This window comes from Pantherophis guttatus, chromosome 3 (assembly GCF_059756535.1).
Source record: "Pantherophis guttatus breed Tessera chromosome 3, ASM5975653v1, whole genome shotgun sequence".
NCBI lineage: Eukaryota > Metazoa > Chordata > Lepidosauria > Squamata > Colubridae > Pantherophis > Pantherophis guttatus.
Genome location: NC_142065.1, coordinates 3,956,561 through 3,973,449, shown reverse-complemented (window position 1 = coordinate 3,973,449; position 16,889 = coordinate 3,956,561). Strand labels below are relative to the sequence as shown.

The following is a 16,889-nucleotide window of genomic DNA, read 5'->3' as shown; positions in this document are numbered from 1 at the left end:
GTTCAATCCCTCCTGTTTTCGCGAATGTTTCCAACACGGTTACGATCGCAGTTCACGCCGTCCAAGCTGGCTCGGCAAATCCTTGGGAGCAGATTGCCGTTCTTCAGCGCGAGCGAGCACAATCTTGGCTTGTTCACAACGGGCTCCTGCCTGTGCCAGAAAGATATTTTAGAAAGCCACTTGATGGGGATCTTGCTTTGCCAAGAGAGGGGAAGGTCAGCCGTGGACGCCAAGGTCTCTCGCAAGTGTCATGTCATTTGCTCGGGAATTCGAATCCCTCCCCTCCTCCCCCCCCCAGGATTTTAGCGGCCTTGTTTTCGTTTTCCTTAAACAAACACACTTCTGGTTGCGAAGGCAGCCTTTCCAGCTCCTTCCAAAGCCGTAACAAACTGCTGGGTGTTGATCAAAAGACTGTTTTTCTCGGGTGGTTGCAATGCCTCAGTGGCTCTCTCGTGGATGGTCCCCCAAAGCATTGGTTTCTGAGGGATGGAAGCGGATGGGTGGAAACTGGAGCTCACTTCATGCTTCAAAGCATCACACACCACGTTTCACACAATACAGCTAACCAGGTTTGTTTACAAACCACCGGTCTGGATTCAGGCAATATGCTAAATTTGGCCAGATTAAACAGGATGGTTGAGAACATTGTAGAAGGCATCCGGAAGAGTCTGTCCATCTGTCTGTCTGTCTGTCAATCTATCATTATCTATCTATCTATCTATCTATCTATCTATCTATCTATCTATCTATCTATCTATCACCTACCTACCTACCTATTGATCTATCAATCTATCTATCTATCATCATCATCTATCTATCATCTATCTATCTATCTATCTATCTATCTATCTATCTATCTATCTATCTATCTATCTATCTATCTCTATCTATCTATCTATCTATCATCTACCTACCTATCTACCCACCTATTGATTTATCTATCATCTACCTACCTACCTACCTACCTATTGATCTATCAATCTATCATCATTATCTAACTATCTATCTATCATCTCTCTCTCTCTATCATTATATCTCTCTATCTATCTCTATCATCTCCCTCCCTACCTACCTACTTACCTACCTACCTATTGATCTATCAATCTATCATCATTATCTATCTATCTATCTATCTATCAACTATCTATCTATCATCTATCTACCTATCTGTCTATCCATTGATCGATCTATCTATCTATCTATCTATCTATCTATCTATCTATCTATCTGTCTGTCTGTCTGTCTGTCTATCTATCATATTTATCTATCTCTATCATCTACCTACTGTACCTACCTACCTACTGATCTATCAATCTATCATCATTATCTATCTATCTATCTATCTATCTATCTATCTATCTATCTATCCACCCATCTATCTATCTATCATCTACCTACCTGTCTATCAATCTATCAATCTATCAATCTATCAATCTATCAATCTATCAATCTATCTATCTATCTATCTATCTATCTATCTATCTATCTATCTATCTATCTATCTATCTATCTATCTATCTATCCATCATCTACCTACCTGTCTATCAATCTATCATCATTATCTATCTATCTATCTATCTATCTATCTATCTATCTATCTATCTATCTATCTATCTATCCATCCATCCATCTATCAATCTATCAATCTATCATCTAAATATCTATCATCTATCATCTCCATCTTCTATCAAACACTGATCTCAGAAATGAGACCTGATATTTTTTTTAAAAAAATAATAATGAAGAGGTTACGATTAGAATGAATCTGCAGACACTTTCTTAACTTTTAAATCTTCTGGGAGTCTATCCCAGACTGTTGAATCTTCCCCAAGGGGTCCATTAGTGCAAGGAGGCGTCTCTATCCGTGAACGTGCCATGGCTGAAAGAAAAACCCCAGCGGCTTCACCCTCCCGTAGAGAAACAGATGTAGTGACCTGATTGTGACTGACCACAGTGCAAACATGTTGTCCTGGTTTGACTTTCTTCCGCTGTGTCCCCATGTTGCTTTTGTGGCTTTTAGGGAGCAGTTGACTCTTCAAGGGCTGAAATGAAGCGATTGGACCACCTTTTGTCTGAAATGGTATGTGCAGGGGGTTGGACTAGAAGACCTCCGAGGTCCCTTCTGCATTTTAATGACATCTTTCCACTTTTCCATGTTTGTCTATCTGTTGTGTGTCTGTCTATCATCTATCTATCTATCTATCTATCTATCTATCTATCTATCTATCATCTATCTATCTCTATCTATCTATCGCTATCTAATCTATTTATTAATCATCTATCTCTATCTCTATCATCTATCTATCATCTATCTATCTATCTATCTCTATCTATCTATCTAATCTATCTATCTATCATCTATCTCTATCTCTATCATCTATCATCTATATCTATCTATCTATCTATCTATCTATCTATCATCTACCTATCTACATCCATCCATCCATCCATCATTTTCTATCATCTATCTGTCTGTCTGTCTGTCTGTCTGTCTGTCTCTCTCTCTCTCTCTCTCTCTCTATCTGTCTATCTATCATCTATCATTATTTGTCTATCTATCTATCTATCTATACATCCATCCATCTATCTATCTATCTATCTATCTATCTATCTATCTATCTATCTATCTATCTATCTATCTATCCATTGATCTATCAATCTACAACATTATCTATCTATTGATCTCTCTCTCTCTCTCTCCCTTTCTTTCTTTCTTTCTTTCTTTCTTTCTTTCTCTCTCTCTCTCTCTCTCTTCTCCTTCTCTCTCTCCCTCCCTCTCTCACACAGAATACAGAATAACAGAGCCGGAAGAGACCTCAGAGGTCATCTAGTCCAACCCCCTGCTCAAGCAGGAGCCCCTGTACCATTCCAGATGAATAGTTGTCCAGTCTCTTCTTCAAAACCTCCAGTGATGGAGCATGCTCAACTTTTGAAGGCAAGTCCCAAAGGTGCTTTTTCAAGAGGCAACTGGACTTCCTGGTTTTTTTCTTTGAAGACGTTTCGCTTCTCATCCAAGAAGTTTCTTCAGCTCTTGGATGAGAAGTGAAATGTCTTCAAAGAAAAAACCAGGAAGTTCACTTGCCTCTTGAAAAAGCACCTTTGGGACAACCATGACCTGGATGACTGAAAATCTCCATACTCATTTCTGGTGGCAAGCTGTTCCAATGGTTAATGGTCCTTGCTGTTGGGAAATTTCTCCTTAATTTCTTTTTTTTTTTTTTTAAATTTGATTTATATGCCGCCCTTCTCCGGAGACTCAGGGCGGCTTACAATGCGCTAAGCAATAGCCTTCATCCTTTTGTATATTTATACAAAGTCAGCTTATTGCCCCACAACTGGGTCCTCAATTTACCCACCTTAGAAAGGATGGAAGGCTGAGTCAACCTTGAGCCTTGCCGAGATTCGAACCTGCAGTAATTGCAGGCAGCTGGTCTTAATAACCAGCTTAATAACAGGGTGCCTTAGACCACTGTACTACCAAGGCTCTATGGCTCCTCCCTGTGATTAATTTCCATCCATTATTTTTTGTCCTGCTCTCTGGTGCTTTGGGAAATAGGTGGACCCCCTCCTCTTTATGGCAGCCCCTCAAATATTGGAAGACCGCTATCCTGTCTCCCACATCTCTCACCTCTAAGACAATTTATAGTCCTCGACTTACGACCACCATTGAGCCCAAAGTTTCCGTTGCTAAGCACGAGAGCTGTTATGTGAATTCTGCCCTGTATTATGACTTTTCTTGCCACAGCCATTAAGTGAGTCCCTGCAGCTTTTAAGTTAGTAAACACGGTTGTTAAGTGAATTCAGCTTCCCCGTGGACTTTGCTCATCAGAAGGTCGCAAAAAGAGGATTGTGTGACCCCGGGACACTGCAACCGTCATAAACACGAATCAGTTGCTAAGTGTCCCCATTCTGATTACATAAAACCATGCATGGGGATGCCGCAACGGTCACAAGTCTGACAAATGGCCATCCATCACTTTTTTCAGTGCCGTTGTCTCTCAATGAATGGACTGCCTGTATTAGAATAGAATAGAATAACAGAGTTGGAAGGGACCTTGGAGGTCTTCTAGTCCAACCCCCTGCTTAGGCAGGAAACCCAACACCCAGAGGTGGACTGCTGGAGGTTCTCAGGGGCTCGGGAGAACTCTAGGTAAGATTCGGTGCAGTCCGGAGAACCTCTTAATGTGGATAAAAGAAAGGAATCATACAGAGTCAGATATATGGGCTCTGGAGGACCCTCTCTATTCACATTGTTATAGGGGGAAGATATGCTTGGATACATGAGCTCTGAGAGAGCCTCTCTATTCACATTATTATAAAATAGAAAAGTGCTTGTTGGAAATTACATTGACAAACAGTTAAACCTCATTAAATGGTAATATATCTTCTGATGAAACCTAGATGTCACGAAAGGACAGCCATATGGAAAACATCTGAGTGACCTCACTGTGAATGACACCAAGACCTATATGTTACAAAGAGTTACTTAATCCAATAAATTTACCCAAGGACAGCAGTAACTCTCCCATTAACAACTACAAGCACTTAAGAAAAGTTGTGTGGCTAAGATAATTTTATAAACTAAAATTAATGGTTTAAGTAATTAGATGAACATATTATCCAATGTATGTTAACCATATATGGAAAATGTATGATCTCACTGAATCCTTTGTCTTAGAAATGTATAAAAACCGTTGTATCAGAGTTCTTTCTTTGTTCAAAGCTTCAGGTACAAAACTGGCTCTGAACCTTGCGCAATAAAACTGTCTCTGGCTGACCCAGGAATGTTGTTTGGTCTCATCATTCTACAACACCCTAAATCCAGTGGTGGGATTCAACTAATTTAACAACCGGTTCTCTGCCCTAATGATTTCTTCCAAAAACCAGTTCACCAAACTGCTCAGAAAGTTAACAACCGGTTCTCCTGAAGTGGTGCGAACCAGCTGAATCCCACCACTGCCTAAATCCCATTTCTGGCTGGCCCTACTCACCCCTCCCCTCCCAGGAGTCCCCATGTGGCCCATTTTGGATGCAGGTAAGTGCAAGGTGCATGCGGGGGCTTGGAGAAGGTGAAAAATGGGCCTACTGGAAGTTTAGGGCCTGTTTCCGGCCTCCAGAGGGCATCCGGAGCCTGGGGAGGCCATTTTCACCCTCCCGGAGGCTTGAGAAAAGCCTCCAGAGCCTGGGAAGTGCAAAAACGCCCCCACCCCACCATGGTGCAGGAGACCGACTAAGCCACAACCACCATGGCCACGCCCACCCAGCAACCGGGCAGAGAACCCCTTGCTAAAAATTTTGAAGCCCACCCCTGCCTACACCACTTCAGACGAATGGTTATCCAACATCTTCTTAAAAGCTTCCAGTGTTGGAGCATTCACAACTTCTGGAGGCAGGTAGTTCCACTGGTGAATTGTTCTCCCTGTCAAGAAATTTCTCCTTAGTTCTAAGTTGCTTCTCTCCTTGATGAGTTTCCACCCGTTGCTTCTTGTCCTGCCCTCGGGGGCTTTGGAGAATAGCTTGACTCCCTCTTCTTTGGGGCAGCCCCTGAGATATCGGAACCCTGCTATCACATTTCTTCAGCCGAGCAGCTCACCTGTTCTGGTCCTGGAGTTTGTGGATCTCACTGGTTTGCACCAGGAGCTGCCGTTCCAACTTGTTCGTGGAGAGCGAATTCTCCAGGAGTTGTATTTCGATGCGTGAAGTTTGGTTCAGCACCTAAGCGTGGAGCACAAAAGAAGCCAAGATTAGGGTTGGAAACTTAGCTGGAGATCGGCGGGTCCTTTCCTCAGCCGCCAGAGCAAAACCAGAGAGAAGGAAGACCAAGGACAATTTTTATGGAGTTCAGCCTCAGAATGGACACACAACCGTCCATTCAAACCAGGAGTGGGTTCTAAATTTTTTTTACTACCGGTTCTGTGGGCGTGGCTTATTTTGTGGGCGTGGCTTGATGGTCATGTGACAATTCTTTCGGATTTAGCAGAGGTCCTGGTCTACCAGGCTTTTAAATGCTTGCAGAGCTGTATGTTCTGTCCCCGTCTCTACACACACACACACACACAGCCAGCCGAGGGTTAAAGGAAGCACTTGGCACACACAGTTTGTTATCAGAAACTTGGCAGCAATACGAGCACCGACTGCCAAGTGCTTTTACTTAGTATCCCTTCACCAGATAAACAGAAAATACATACAAATTGCAAATAGTCCAGTTCCAAACAAGAAACCTTCGGCAGATTTAGGGGTTGTTCAAAGTGATTAGCCAGAGTTAGTTTTTGTCCGTCACAGAGTCTTAAATAGCCACCACACTCTCTTATATAGTCTCTGGGGTGTGGTCCAGTGACTCAGTTATAATCCCTGGCACGCCTCCTCAACTGCTGCAACCGTTTATCACGCCTTCGTTGGCATGGATCCAGGAATGACAGATCGCCCCCATCGCTATCATCAGAGACACTTGGCTCCTGGCTAATCTCCTCTTCCTCGGCCGGCACCTGAGGCATTGCCAGAGAGGAGGGGCCTGGAGAGGGAGGCCTGGCCGACTCCTCTCCTTCATGTTCGGAGCCTTCTTCCTCCGATAAGATAGGCTCGGAGGACGGAGCCACAACAGCTGTACCAGTTTACCCATTTGTTTTTTGAGCGCACTGGTCTACCACCACACTGCCTTTTAACAGTGATCAGCTGTAGGGCAGCCCTTTGAAGCCCTACGGCAAGAGTTTAAACATTTTTTTTCCCTTCTAGCCATCAGCTGGGGCTCGGGAAGCAGCAAATAGATTGGGGGCGGGGCCAAATAAAAGGTAAGAATAATGCGGGAGGGGCAGGAGGGCCCAGCTCCTGAACAAAAAGAACCGGTTCGGTGACATCATATCGTCACTGCTACCGGTTCGGCCGAACCGGGAGGAACCCACCACTGATTCAAACCATGGAGATCAGCAAAACCCCAGCAGCAAAAACAGCAGTCACCTACAAGAGACAGTGTAAGGACTGTAACACTCCCTATGTGGTCCCAAAGGTGCTTTTTTCAAGAAGCAACTGGACTTTTCTTGTTTTTCTTTGAAGAGGTTTCGCTTCTCATCCGAGAAGCTTCTTCAGCTCTGACTGGATGGTGAAGGAAGGGAAGGATTGATACTCCTTGCAGACAAAGCTGGTCATTTGCATCCTTTTGGAGAGCCGTTGAGGCCACTTGGAGGTTTATCTGTGTCCTCAGGGTCACCTGAGTCATGCAAATGGTCCCTGTAGTCTGCAATTTTTTGGGGGAAAATCCGTTCCTACTCCCACACCATTCGGTGAGATGTGAAACGTCTTCAAACAAACAAACAAACAAACAAACAAACAAACAAACAAGGAAAGTCCAGTTGCCTCCTGAAAAAGCACCTTTGGGACATCCACGACCTGTATGACTGAGAATCTCTGTAGACTTTTAGTCCCTATGTAGGATCAACAGGAGCGTGTTCATGAACACTACCTGTCAGTCAGAATGTCAATTTGCAAAGCTTTCAAGTTGCCATGAGCAGGAGGGAGGGAGAACTGAAGTGCATTCCATACATTCTTTCTGACCGCAATCAGAAGGAGGGTGTTAGGTTTCACAGCCAGCCAAAGTGGTTAATTGGAGAATGTGATTTATGACATGTCCAGAGAGGAGGGGAGAGACAGGGTCATAGGGGAACGTAAATCTACGTAGGATCAGTCCTAACTGCATCCCAGTATTGCCAGAATGTTGCTCCTAAATAAATGACTGTATTTCCTTTGAAGTTTGGATCATGGCTCCTGAATTAATTAGGGCATCTTTCGAAAACTTGACACAGAGGATGTCACAAGCACTCCGTAATTACACAGCACGTGGGACAGACGTCACCAGAGTTTCAGCAGGGAAACTGGGAGCACCTTAGACCAAGCCAAGGGCAGAAATGCTAGAGAATTCCTGGAAGCTCCACACGCTTCCTCTTCTTCTTCCTTCTCCTCCTCCTCCCCTCCCTTCTCATTCTCCTCCACTCCACAAACCCCACTTCTTTCTAGCACTGATGATGCTACTTAGCTGTCTCATAAAATGTCTGCAAGGGAACCACCAAGCTCAGAGAGCACCAAGGACCCTACTGTCCTCCACTTCCTCCTCCTCCTCCTCCTCCTCCTCCTCCTCCTCCTCCTCCTCCTCCTCCTCTTCCTCCTCCTCCCCACAAACCTCATTCTCTTCTAGCATTGATGATGTTACTTAGCTGGCTCATAAAATGTCTGCAAGGGAACCACCAAGCTCAGAGAGCACCAAGGACCCCACTGTCCTCCACTTCCTCCTCCTCCTCCTCCTCCTCTTCTTCTCCTCTTCCTCCTCTTCCTCCTCCTTCCCACAAACCTCATTCTCTTCTAGCACTGATGATGTTACTTAGCTGGCTCATAAAATATCACCAAGCTCAGAGAGCACCAAGGACCCCACTGTCCTCCACTTCCTCCTCCTCCTCCTCCTCCTCCTCCTCCTCCTCCTCCTCCTCCTCCTCCTCCTCCTCCTCCTCCTCTTCCTCCTCCTCCCCACAAACCTCATTCTCTTCTAGCACTGATGATGTTACTTAGCTGAGTCATTAAATGTCTGCCAGGAAACCCCCAAGCTCAGAGAGCACCAAAGACCCCACTGTCCTCCTCCTCTTCCTCCTCCACCTCCTCTGCTTCTTCCTCCTCCTCCTCCTCCCCGCAAACACCATTCTCTTCTAGCACTGATGATGTTATCTAGTTTGGTAGTGAAATATTTGCAAGAAAACCAAGTTCAGAGAACACAAAGGATCCCACAGTTGTTCCCCTCCTCCTCCTCCTCCTCTCCTCCTCCTCCTCCTCCTCCTCCTCCTCCTCCTCCTCATAACTTAATAAATTGCTGATTAATTCTATTCCAGTGAAATTTTAAATACGGTATATGAGAAGAACTGCAAAGTGGTTTTGTTTTGGTATAAGAGGAACTTAAAGCCAATTCCAAGAACAAATGTCCAGAAATCCAAACAGAATATTTGGCAAAGTTTTCTTTCCTTTGCAGAGTCGGCTGAAAGTTAAATGCTTCTAAATATGTGTAATTTCTCCCCCCCACACCTTCAAACTGCCCCACCCATGTCATCAATCACCTGAGTCTCCACATCGGTCAGTTTTCGTGTCTGTTCAGCTGTTTGGCTCAGAAGATTGGTGCCAATTTCCAATATGGCCGCCGTCTGGTTCTGTACCACATTCTGTTGGATGTGGGCCATCTCCGTCTTGATGTTCATCTGAATGAAGTTCTCCAGCTAAAGAGAAAACAGCCACATCAATATGAGAAGGAAGGGTTTCTGAGCTGTCTTCTCCCCAGCCTTGGGGGCAACCAACATTATGCCAATATTGAGAGCTAGTTTGGCGCAGTGGTTATGATGCTGGCTTAGAAACCAGGAGATGGAGAGTTCTAGCACTCCTTAGGCATGAAAGCCAGCTGAGTAACTTTGGGCCATTCACCTGGAGATGGAGATTTCTAGTTCTGCTTGTCCAGCCTATCAAAGAGAAGGACTAGGGGAGACATGATAGCAAGTCTTCCAATATCTCAGGGGCTGCCCCAAAGAAGAGGGAGTCAAGCTATTCTCCAAAGCACCTGAGGACAAGAAGCAACAGGTGGAAACTAATCAAGGAGAGAAGCAATTTAGAACTAAGGAGAAATTTCCTGACAGTCAGAACAATTAACCAGTGGAACTGCTTGCCACCAGAAGTTGTGGGTGCTCCATCACTGGAGGTTTTTAAGAAGAGACTGGATAATCATTTGTCTGAAATGGTATAGGCTTGAGGGGGTTGGACTAGAAGACCTCCAAGGTCCCAACTCTGTTATTTTGAGTAGGTGAAAATTGATAAATACATGATAGATCAAGGGTGGGCGATTATGGCCCCTTTATGAACTGGGGGCTTTGACTCCCAGAATTCCTGAGGCAGCATGGCTGTCTTAGGAATTCTGGGAGTTGAAGTCCACAGGTTGTAAAAGGGCCACAGTTGCCCATCCCTGTGATAGATGATAGATAGATAGATAGATAGATAGATTACGTAGGAAGAACCTGGCTAAAGAGAAATAGATAGATAGATAGATAGATAGATAGATAGATAGATAGATAGATAGTTTACATAGGAAGAACCTGGCTAAAGAGAAATAGATAGATAGAAAGAAAGAAAGAAAGAAAGAAAGAAAGAAAGAAAGAAAGAAAGAAAGAAAGAAAGAAAGAAAGAAAGAAAGAAATAGATAGATAGATAGATAGATAGATAGATAGATAGATAGATAGATAGATAGATAGATTACGTAGGAAGAACCTGGCTAAAGAGAAATAGATAGATAGATAGATAGATAGATAGATAGATAGATAGATAGATAGATAGATTACGTAGGAAGAACCTGGCTAAAAAGAAATAGATAGATAGATAGATAGATAGATAGATAGATAGATAGATAGATAGATAGAATGTTTCCCCGAAAATAAGACCCTGTCTTATATTTTTTTGAACCCTGAAATAAGCGTTTGGCCTTATTGCCATGCGCTCAAAAACCTGATTGGGCTGATTAACAGGGGATGTCTTATTTTGGGGGAAACAGGGTAGATAGATAGAAATAGACGTGATAATAGATGATAGGTAAATAATTAGATGAGAGAGAGAGGTAGATAGATAGGTTGATAGGTGGATAGTTAGATGATAGAAAGATAGAAAGTTGGAAAGACAGAAAGACAGAAAGACAGAAAGATAGAAAGATAGAAAGATAGAAAGATAGAAAGATAGAAAGATAGAAAGATAGAAAGAAAGATAGCAGGGTGGGGGGAGGAAGAGAGAAATAGAGAATAGGCGTGGAAACTCTGTGACTCTCCTGGGCAAAACAACACAAGCCCCGTTGTAAAATCGCTACGGAGTCCCTCTGCCCTCCTCTGCCCCATTGCCCAACAACTTGGAAATGTCTGCACGACTCTCCCCGGGGATCCAGCCACACCAGCTGAAGATGAAAATATGCCGAACGCTTTATGACCATGTAAGAGGAATAAACATGTCTTTCCGGTAAATCGCTCTCCACTCTCGGAGTTCTTGGCGAAAGGCTCTGTCGGAGAGTGCCAGTTTTAATCATCTCCTGGCTGCGGGTAACTTTGGAGCAAGCCGTCATGGCAGCCTTTCCCTCTTCGCTTTCCTTCTGGCTGACTAATTGAACAAATTGTTAGCTCCACCGATCTCCCTTCCTTCAGAGGTCTCGGAGTCCCTGGCTGCGAGCAAAATAGCCCAAAGTTCAAAGGGAGAACATGCTGTATTTGAGCCGCGGCCATGCCACGGAACGGGCATGGGCTCTGCCATCCGGACAAATAACTCGCTGGGCAAAATTCTGCCAGCTGGGCTCAGAGGTCCTTGTGGTTTAATTCTCATCTGCAGCTTTTTCTTGTGAAGGTTGCGACCGTCAAAACCTTAAAACTAAAACATTATATACCCACGTTTCCCCCGAAAATAAGACCGGGTTTTATCTTAATTTTTGCTCCAAAAGACGCATTAGGGCTTATTTTCCTATTAGGTCTTATTTTGCATCTGTCTGGCTGACAATCTTAACTGGGGTTTATTTCAGAGTAGGGTTTATATTACGAGCATCCTGAAAAATCATGCTAGGGCTTATTTTCTGGTCAGGTCTTATTTTCAGGGAAACACGGTACATATATGTACACGTACACATAATTAAAGGTAAAGGTTCCCCTCGCACATACGTGCTAGTCGTTCCCGACTCTAGGGGGCGGTGCTCATCTCCGTTTCAAAGCCGAAGAGCCAGCGCTGTCCGAAGACGTCTCCGTGGTCATGTGGCCGGCATGACTCAATGCCAAAGGCGCATGGAACGCTGTTACCTTCCCACCAAAGGTGGTCCCTATTTTTCTACTCGCATTTTTTTACGTGCTTTCGAACTGCTAGGTTGGCAGAAGCTGGGACAAGTAACGTGAGCTCACCCCGTTACGCTGCGCTAGGGATTCGAACCGCTGAACTGCCGACCTTTCGATCGACAAGCTCAGCATCTTAGCCACTGAGCCACTGCATCCCTATAGACATACACATACATATACACTTGGGAAGACACTTGGAATTGAGTTTAATTTTCCATGATTCAATCCCTCCTGTTTTTGCCAATTGGGGAATTCTGGGTGTTGAAGTCTATCCATTTTAAAATGGCCACAAGTGGAGAAACATTGACCTATACAGAAAGGGTGACTTTGCATCACACCCATCACACCAATACACAAACACAAATTAACACTCCCCCTGCTCGTTGTGGTGGTTTAAAATGCATGTGCTAGACTTCCAGCTCAGTTAATTCAGGGGGTTGTGTGAATCAGGGGTGAAATGTAAAATTGGTTACTACTGGTTCTGTGGGCGTGACTTGGGAGGGGGGTGTAATGTGACTGGGTGGGCGTTGCCAACTTTTTTTAAAAAAAATACTTTTCAAAGCATTTTTTCTAATGCTTTGAAAAGCCTCTCTGCCGATCAGGGAACTCAGCTGGGATCGTCAGAGACTTTTCAAAGCATTTTTAAAACCACCTCTTCAGCCAAGAGGTTGCAGAAAAAAATGTTTTGAAAAGCCTCTGACGATCCCAGCTGAGCTGGGCATCATCAGAGGCTTTTTTTTTTTTTTTTTTTACTTTTAAAAGCATTTTTTCATCGGAAGAGGTTGTAGAACAAATGCTTTTAAAAGTTAAAAAAAAAAGCTTCTGATGATCGTGCGGCTCAGCTGGGCATGGTGGGGGTGGGCGCAGGGATTTTTGTTACTGGTTCTCCGAACCACCACCCGCCATCGCTACCGGATCGGATGATCCGGTCCGAACCGGGAGCATTTCTCCCCTGGTGTGAATGCAAAATACTCTCTTAGCCCAGCCAGCTTCCCAAAGGTTTTTGTTTCAAAAATCATTTTAGGAAGTCATTTTCAGAAGCTCTCAGAAGAAACAAGAGGACAAGACATGAAATGAAAGAGGAAAGAAAAAAAGACATCTTTTACGAAGACTTGTTAGGATGAATAAATAAGGTTCCAGGATCAACTGGGATCCAGATGATTAAAATCCAACCCTCTCCTCCTCCCTGGCGACTTCATAGTCACTTCCTTGGGACAGTGGTTCTGTTCCCGCAAGACAGAAAGAAGACTTATGTTTAGATCCGTGATGAAACGCAGATGTTCGTCTTTTGAAATCCTCAGGGGAGACGCGTTTCCTGAAGTCCTCTATTTTTAGGAGAGGTCCTTACAACAGATTGGTCTGATGAATTCCAGCTTTTTGGAAAGGCTCTGGGAAGCCGGGGCTTCCAATGACATGTCAATGGAGCCAAGAGGTCCCCTTCGGTGGCAGCACAGGAGCTAAGCGCTTCAGCATGAGCTGGGAAGTTGAAATTCAGCAAGGACAGAAGTCTATCTATGATTCTACCATTAGCAATAGCAATAGCACTTCAACTTATATACTGCTTCACAGTGCTCTCCAGCCCTCTGTAAGCGGTTTACAGAGTCAGCATATTTTCCCCCAACAATCTGGGTCCACCTTGGAAGGATGGAAGGCTGAGTCAACTTTGAGCCTGGTGAGATTCGATCTGCCAAACTGCAGCTAGCAGCAGAAGTAGCCTGCAGTGCTGCACTCTAACCATTGCACCACCTCGGCTCTTCATACAATTCATACAATTGGAAAATTGGAGAATCATAGAAACATAGAATCACAGAATCATAGAAACAGAATCACAGAATCACAGAATCACAGAATCACGGAATCACAGAATCACAGAATCACGGAATCATGGAATCACGGAATCACGGAATCATGGAATCACAAAATCATAGAATCATACAAACATAGAATCACAGAATCACAAAATCATGGAATCATAGAACTATAGAATCATGGAAAAAGAATTACAGAATCACAGAATCATTGAAACAGAATCACAGAATCACAGAAACATAGAATCATAGAAACGTAGAAACAGAATCACGGAATCACGGAATCATAGAAACACAGAAACATAGAAACATAGAAACAGAACCATAGAAAAAGAACCAAAGAATCACAGAATCACAGAATCACAGAATCACAGAATCATAGAACTATAGAACTATAGAATCATAGAAAAAGAATCACAGAATCACAGAATCACAGAATAACATAATCACGGAATCATAGAACTATAGAACTATAGAATCATTGAAACAGAATCACAGAATCACAGAATCACGGAATCACAGAATCACAAAATCATAGAATCATACAAACATAGAATCATGGAATCGCAGAATCACAGAATCACAAAATCATGGAATCATGGAATCACGGAATCATAGAACTATAGAATCATGGAAAAAGAATCACAGAATCACAGAATCATTGAAACAGAATCACAGAAACATAGAATCATAGAAACGTAGAAACAGAATCACGGAATCACGGAATCATAGGAACACAGAAACATAGAAACATAGAAACAGAACCATAGAAAAAGAACCAAAGAATCACAGAATCACAGAATCACAGAATCACGGAATCACGGAATCATAGAACTATAGAACTATAGAATCATAGAAAAAGAATCACAGAATCACAGAATCATAGAAACAGAATCACAGAATCACAGAATCACGGAATCACAGAATCACAAAATCATAGAATCATGGAATCATGGAATCACAGAATCACAGAATCACAAAATCATGGAATCATGGAATCAAGGAATCATAGAACTATAGAATCATGGAAAAAGAATCAAAGAATCACAGAATCATTGAAACAGAATCACAGAATCACAGAAACATAGAATCATAGAAACGTAGAAACAGAATCACGGAATCACGGAATCATAAAAACACAGAAACATAGAAACATAGAAACAGAACCATAGAAAAAGAACCAAAGAATCACAGAATCACAGAATCACAGAATCATAGAACTACAGAATCATAGAAAAAGAATCACAGAATCACAGAATCATTGAAACAGAATCACAGAATCACGGAATCATGGAATCACAGAATCATAGAACTATAGAATCATAGCAAAAGAATCACAGAATCACAGAAACATAGAATCGTAGAAACAGAATCACGGAATCACAGAATCACGGAATCATAGAAACATAGAATTATAGAATCATAGAAAAAGAATCATGGAATCATGGAATCACAGAATCACGGAATCATTGAAACATAGAATCATAGGGCTGGAAGGGATCTTGGAGGTCTTTTAATCAAACGCTCTGCCCAAGGCAGGAGACGTTATACCATCCCGGTCAAATGGATGTCCAATCTTGGAATCCTCCAGCGATGGAGCACGCAGAACCCTAGGAGGCAATCTGTTCCATTGATTAATTGATCTCCCAGTCAGGAAACTCCTCCTGAGTTCCAGGTTGGATCTCGCTTTGAAGAGCTTCCGCCCACTGCTTCTTGTCATGCTCTCAGGTGCTTTGGAGAATAAATTGATCCTCTCTTCTCTATAATACTTAGAAGAGAAGATGAACTATAACCATCTATAAGCAGTATCTGGAAAACAGCACAGGGATTAATAGCTGCTATCATGATTTGTCGAACAGACGTTTTGGTGACAATGACTTCATTTTTTTGATTAACCATTAGTTGATTGGGGGTATGCAGTGGACATAATATATCTTGATCTCAGTGAAACATTTGATGGGAATACCCGATAGTTCCCTGCACTGTTTTCAAGATATTTTTAAGGTGCTTTGGATTTCACCAACAGACTCTAGTTTTCCAGTTCCTCCTTCTGATTTTTTTGAAAGATTCTCACAGAGTCTTCTTTAACTAGATTTATTGAAAGAGAATGGCCATTAGATTATAGAAATCCCTGGGATTTCATTCTCTTTTCAAGAACAAAATTAGGACAGAGGAATTGGCTATTTGTTTTCCTTTTAATGAAAGGATCTGCAGAGGTGCTAAGCTTGCCTCGTCCCGGCTGCCATCTTGACTTTTCTGACTCCCTCGGACAGTCCTTCTTTTGCTCAACTCCTGAGTGCGTCACGCTCTCTGAGAGAGATCGAAGTTCCCTTTAAGAAACCGCTTTTTAAAAAACAAAGAAGAAGAAATAATCCCCAAAATTAACACAGGAAGTGGGTGGAAAACTATTAATAATACTCTGATCTTTTTGGAAAAATAAATGCAAAGCAGGCCCTTGGGAGGCTAGAAAGAGAAGAGAAGCGAAATTCAGAAACAGATGCTTTTCTATTGAGGGAGAAGACTTGAAAATAGGGGAAAATAGTCAGCAAATGCATCCTGATTTTGAGCTTAGACCAGTGGTTCTTAAACTCCGCCATTTTAAGATCTGTGGACTTCAACTCCCAGAATTCCTCAGCCAGCCATGCTGAGCAGAGGATTCTGGGAGTTGAAGTCCACGTATCTTAGTGGCCAAAGGTGAGAAACATTTTTAGACACATGATACTCGGATTTTCCCAAGATGATGCCCTCCAAGGTGTGTTGGACCACAATTCCCATCATCCCCTGCTCTCATCAGGAGACCACTGGATGGGAAAACACCTTCTAGAAAAGGGGTGGCCAATCCCCCCAAAACCCCCCAGCACTGAGAGAATGGATGGTGGGCGGAGCTGGAGCACTGGATGGGTGTGGCCAGAACCAATAGTGGGCGGGGACACCAATTCCGTGTTTGTTTGTTTTTGCTCACTTAATGTGTGTATTTATGTAATTTTTCTCAACCTCGGGCACTTTAAGAAAGGTGGACTTCAACTCCCAGAATTCCCCAGCCAGCTGAATTCTGGGAATTGAAGTTCATAATGCCTTAACGCTACGACGATTGAGGAATACCGCTCTGTGGCATAATACAGGTAGTCCTCAACTTACAACCATTTGTTTAGTAACCGTTCCAAGTTACAACGGCACTGAAAAAAGGGACTTATGACCGGTTTTCACACTTACG

General features: G+C 43.1%; 1 protein-coding gene across 1 annotated transcript in view; it reads right to left on the bottom strand.

The window, feature by feature from the left end:
• ANGPT4 (angiopoietin 4) overlaps positions 1 to 16,889 on the bottom strand; it is a 48,598-nt gene that overhangs the window by 16,371 nt on the left and 15,338 nt on the right. Inside the window, exons 2-3 of the mRNA XM_087888981.1 lie at positions 9,090 to 9,245; positions 5,594 to 5,715 (exon numbers count right to left, since the gene is read on the bottom strand). Coding sequence (XP_087745107.1) covers positions 5,594 to 5,715; positions 9,090 to 9,245 — 278 coding nt within the window. The remainder of the gene's footprint in view (positions 1 to 5,593; positions 5,716 to 9,089; positions 9,246 to 16,889) is intronic.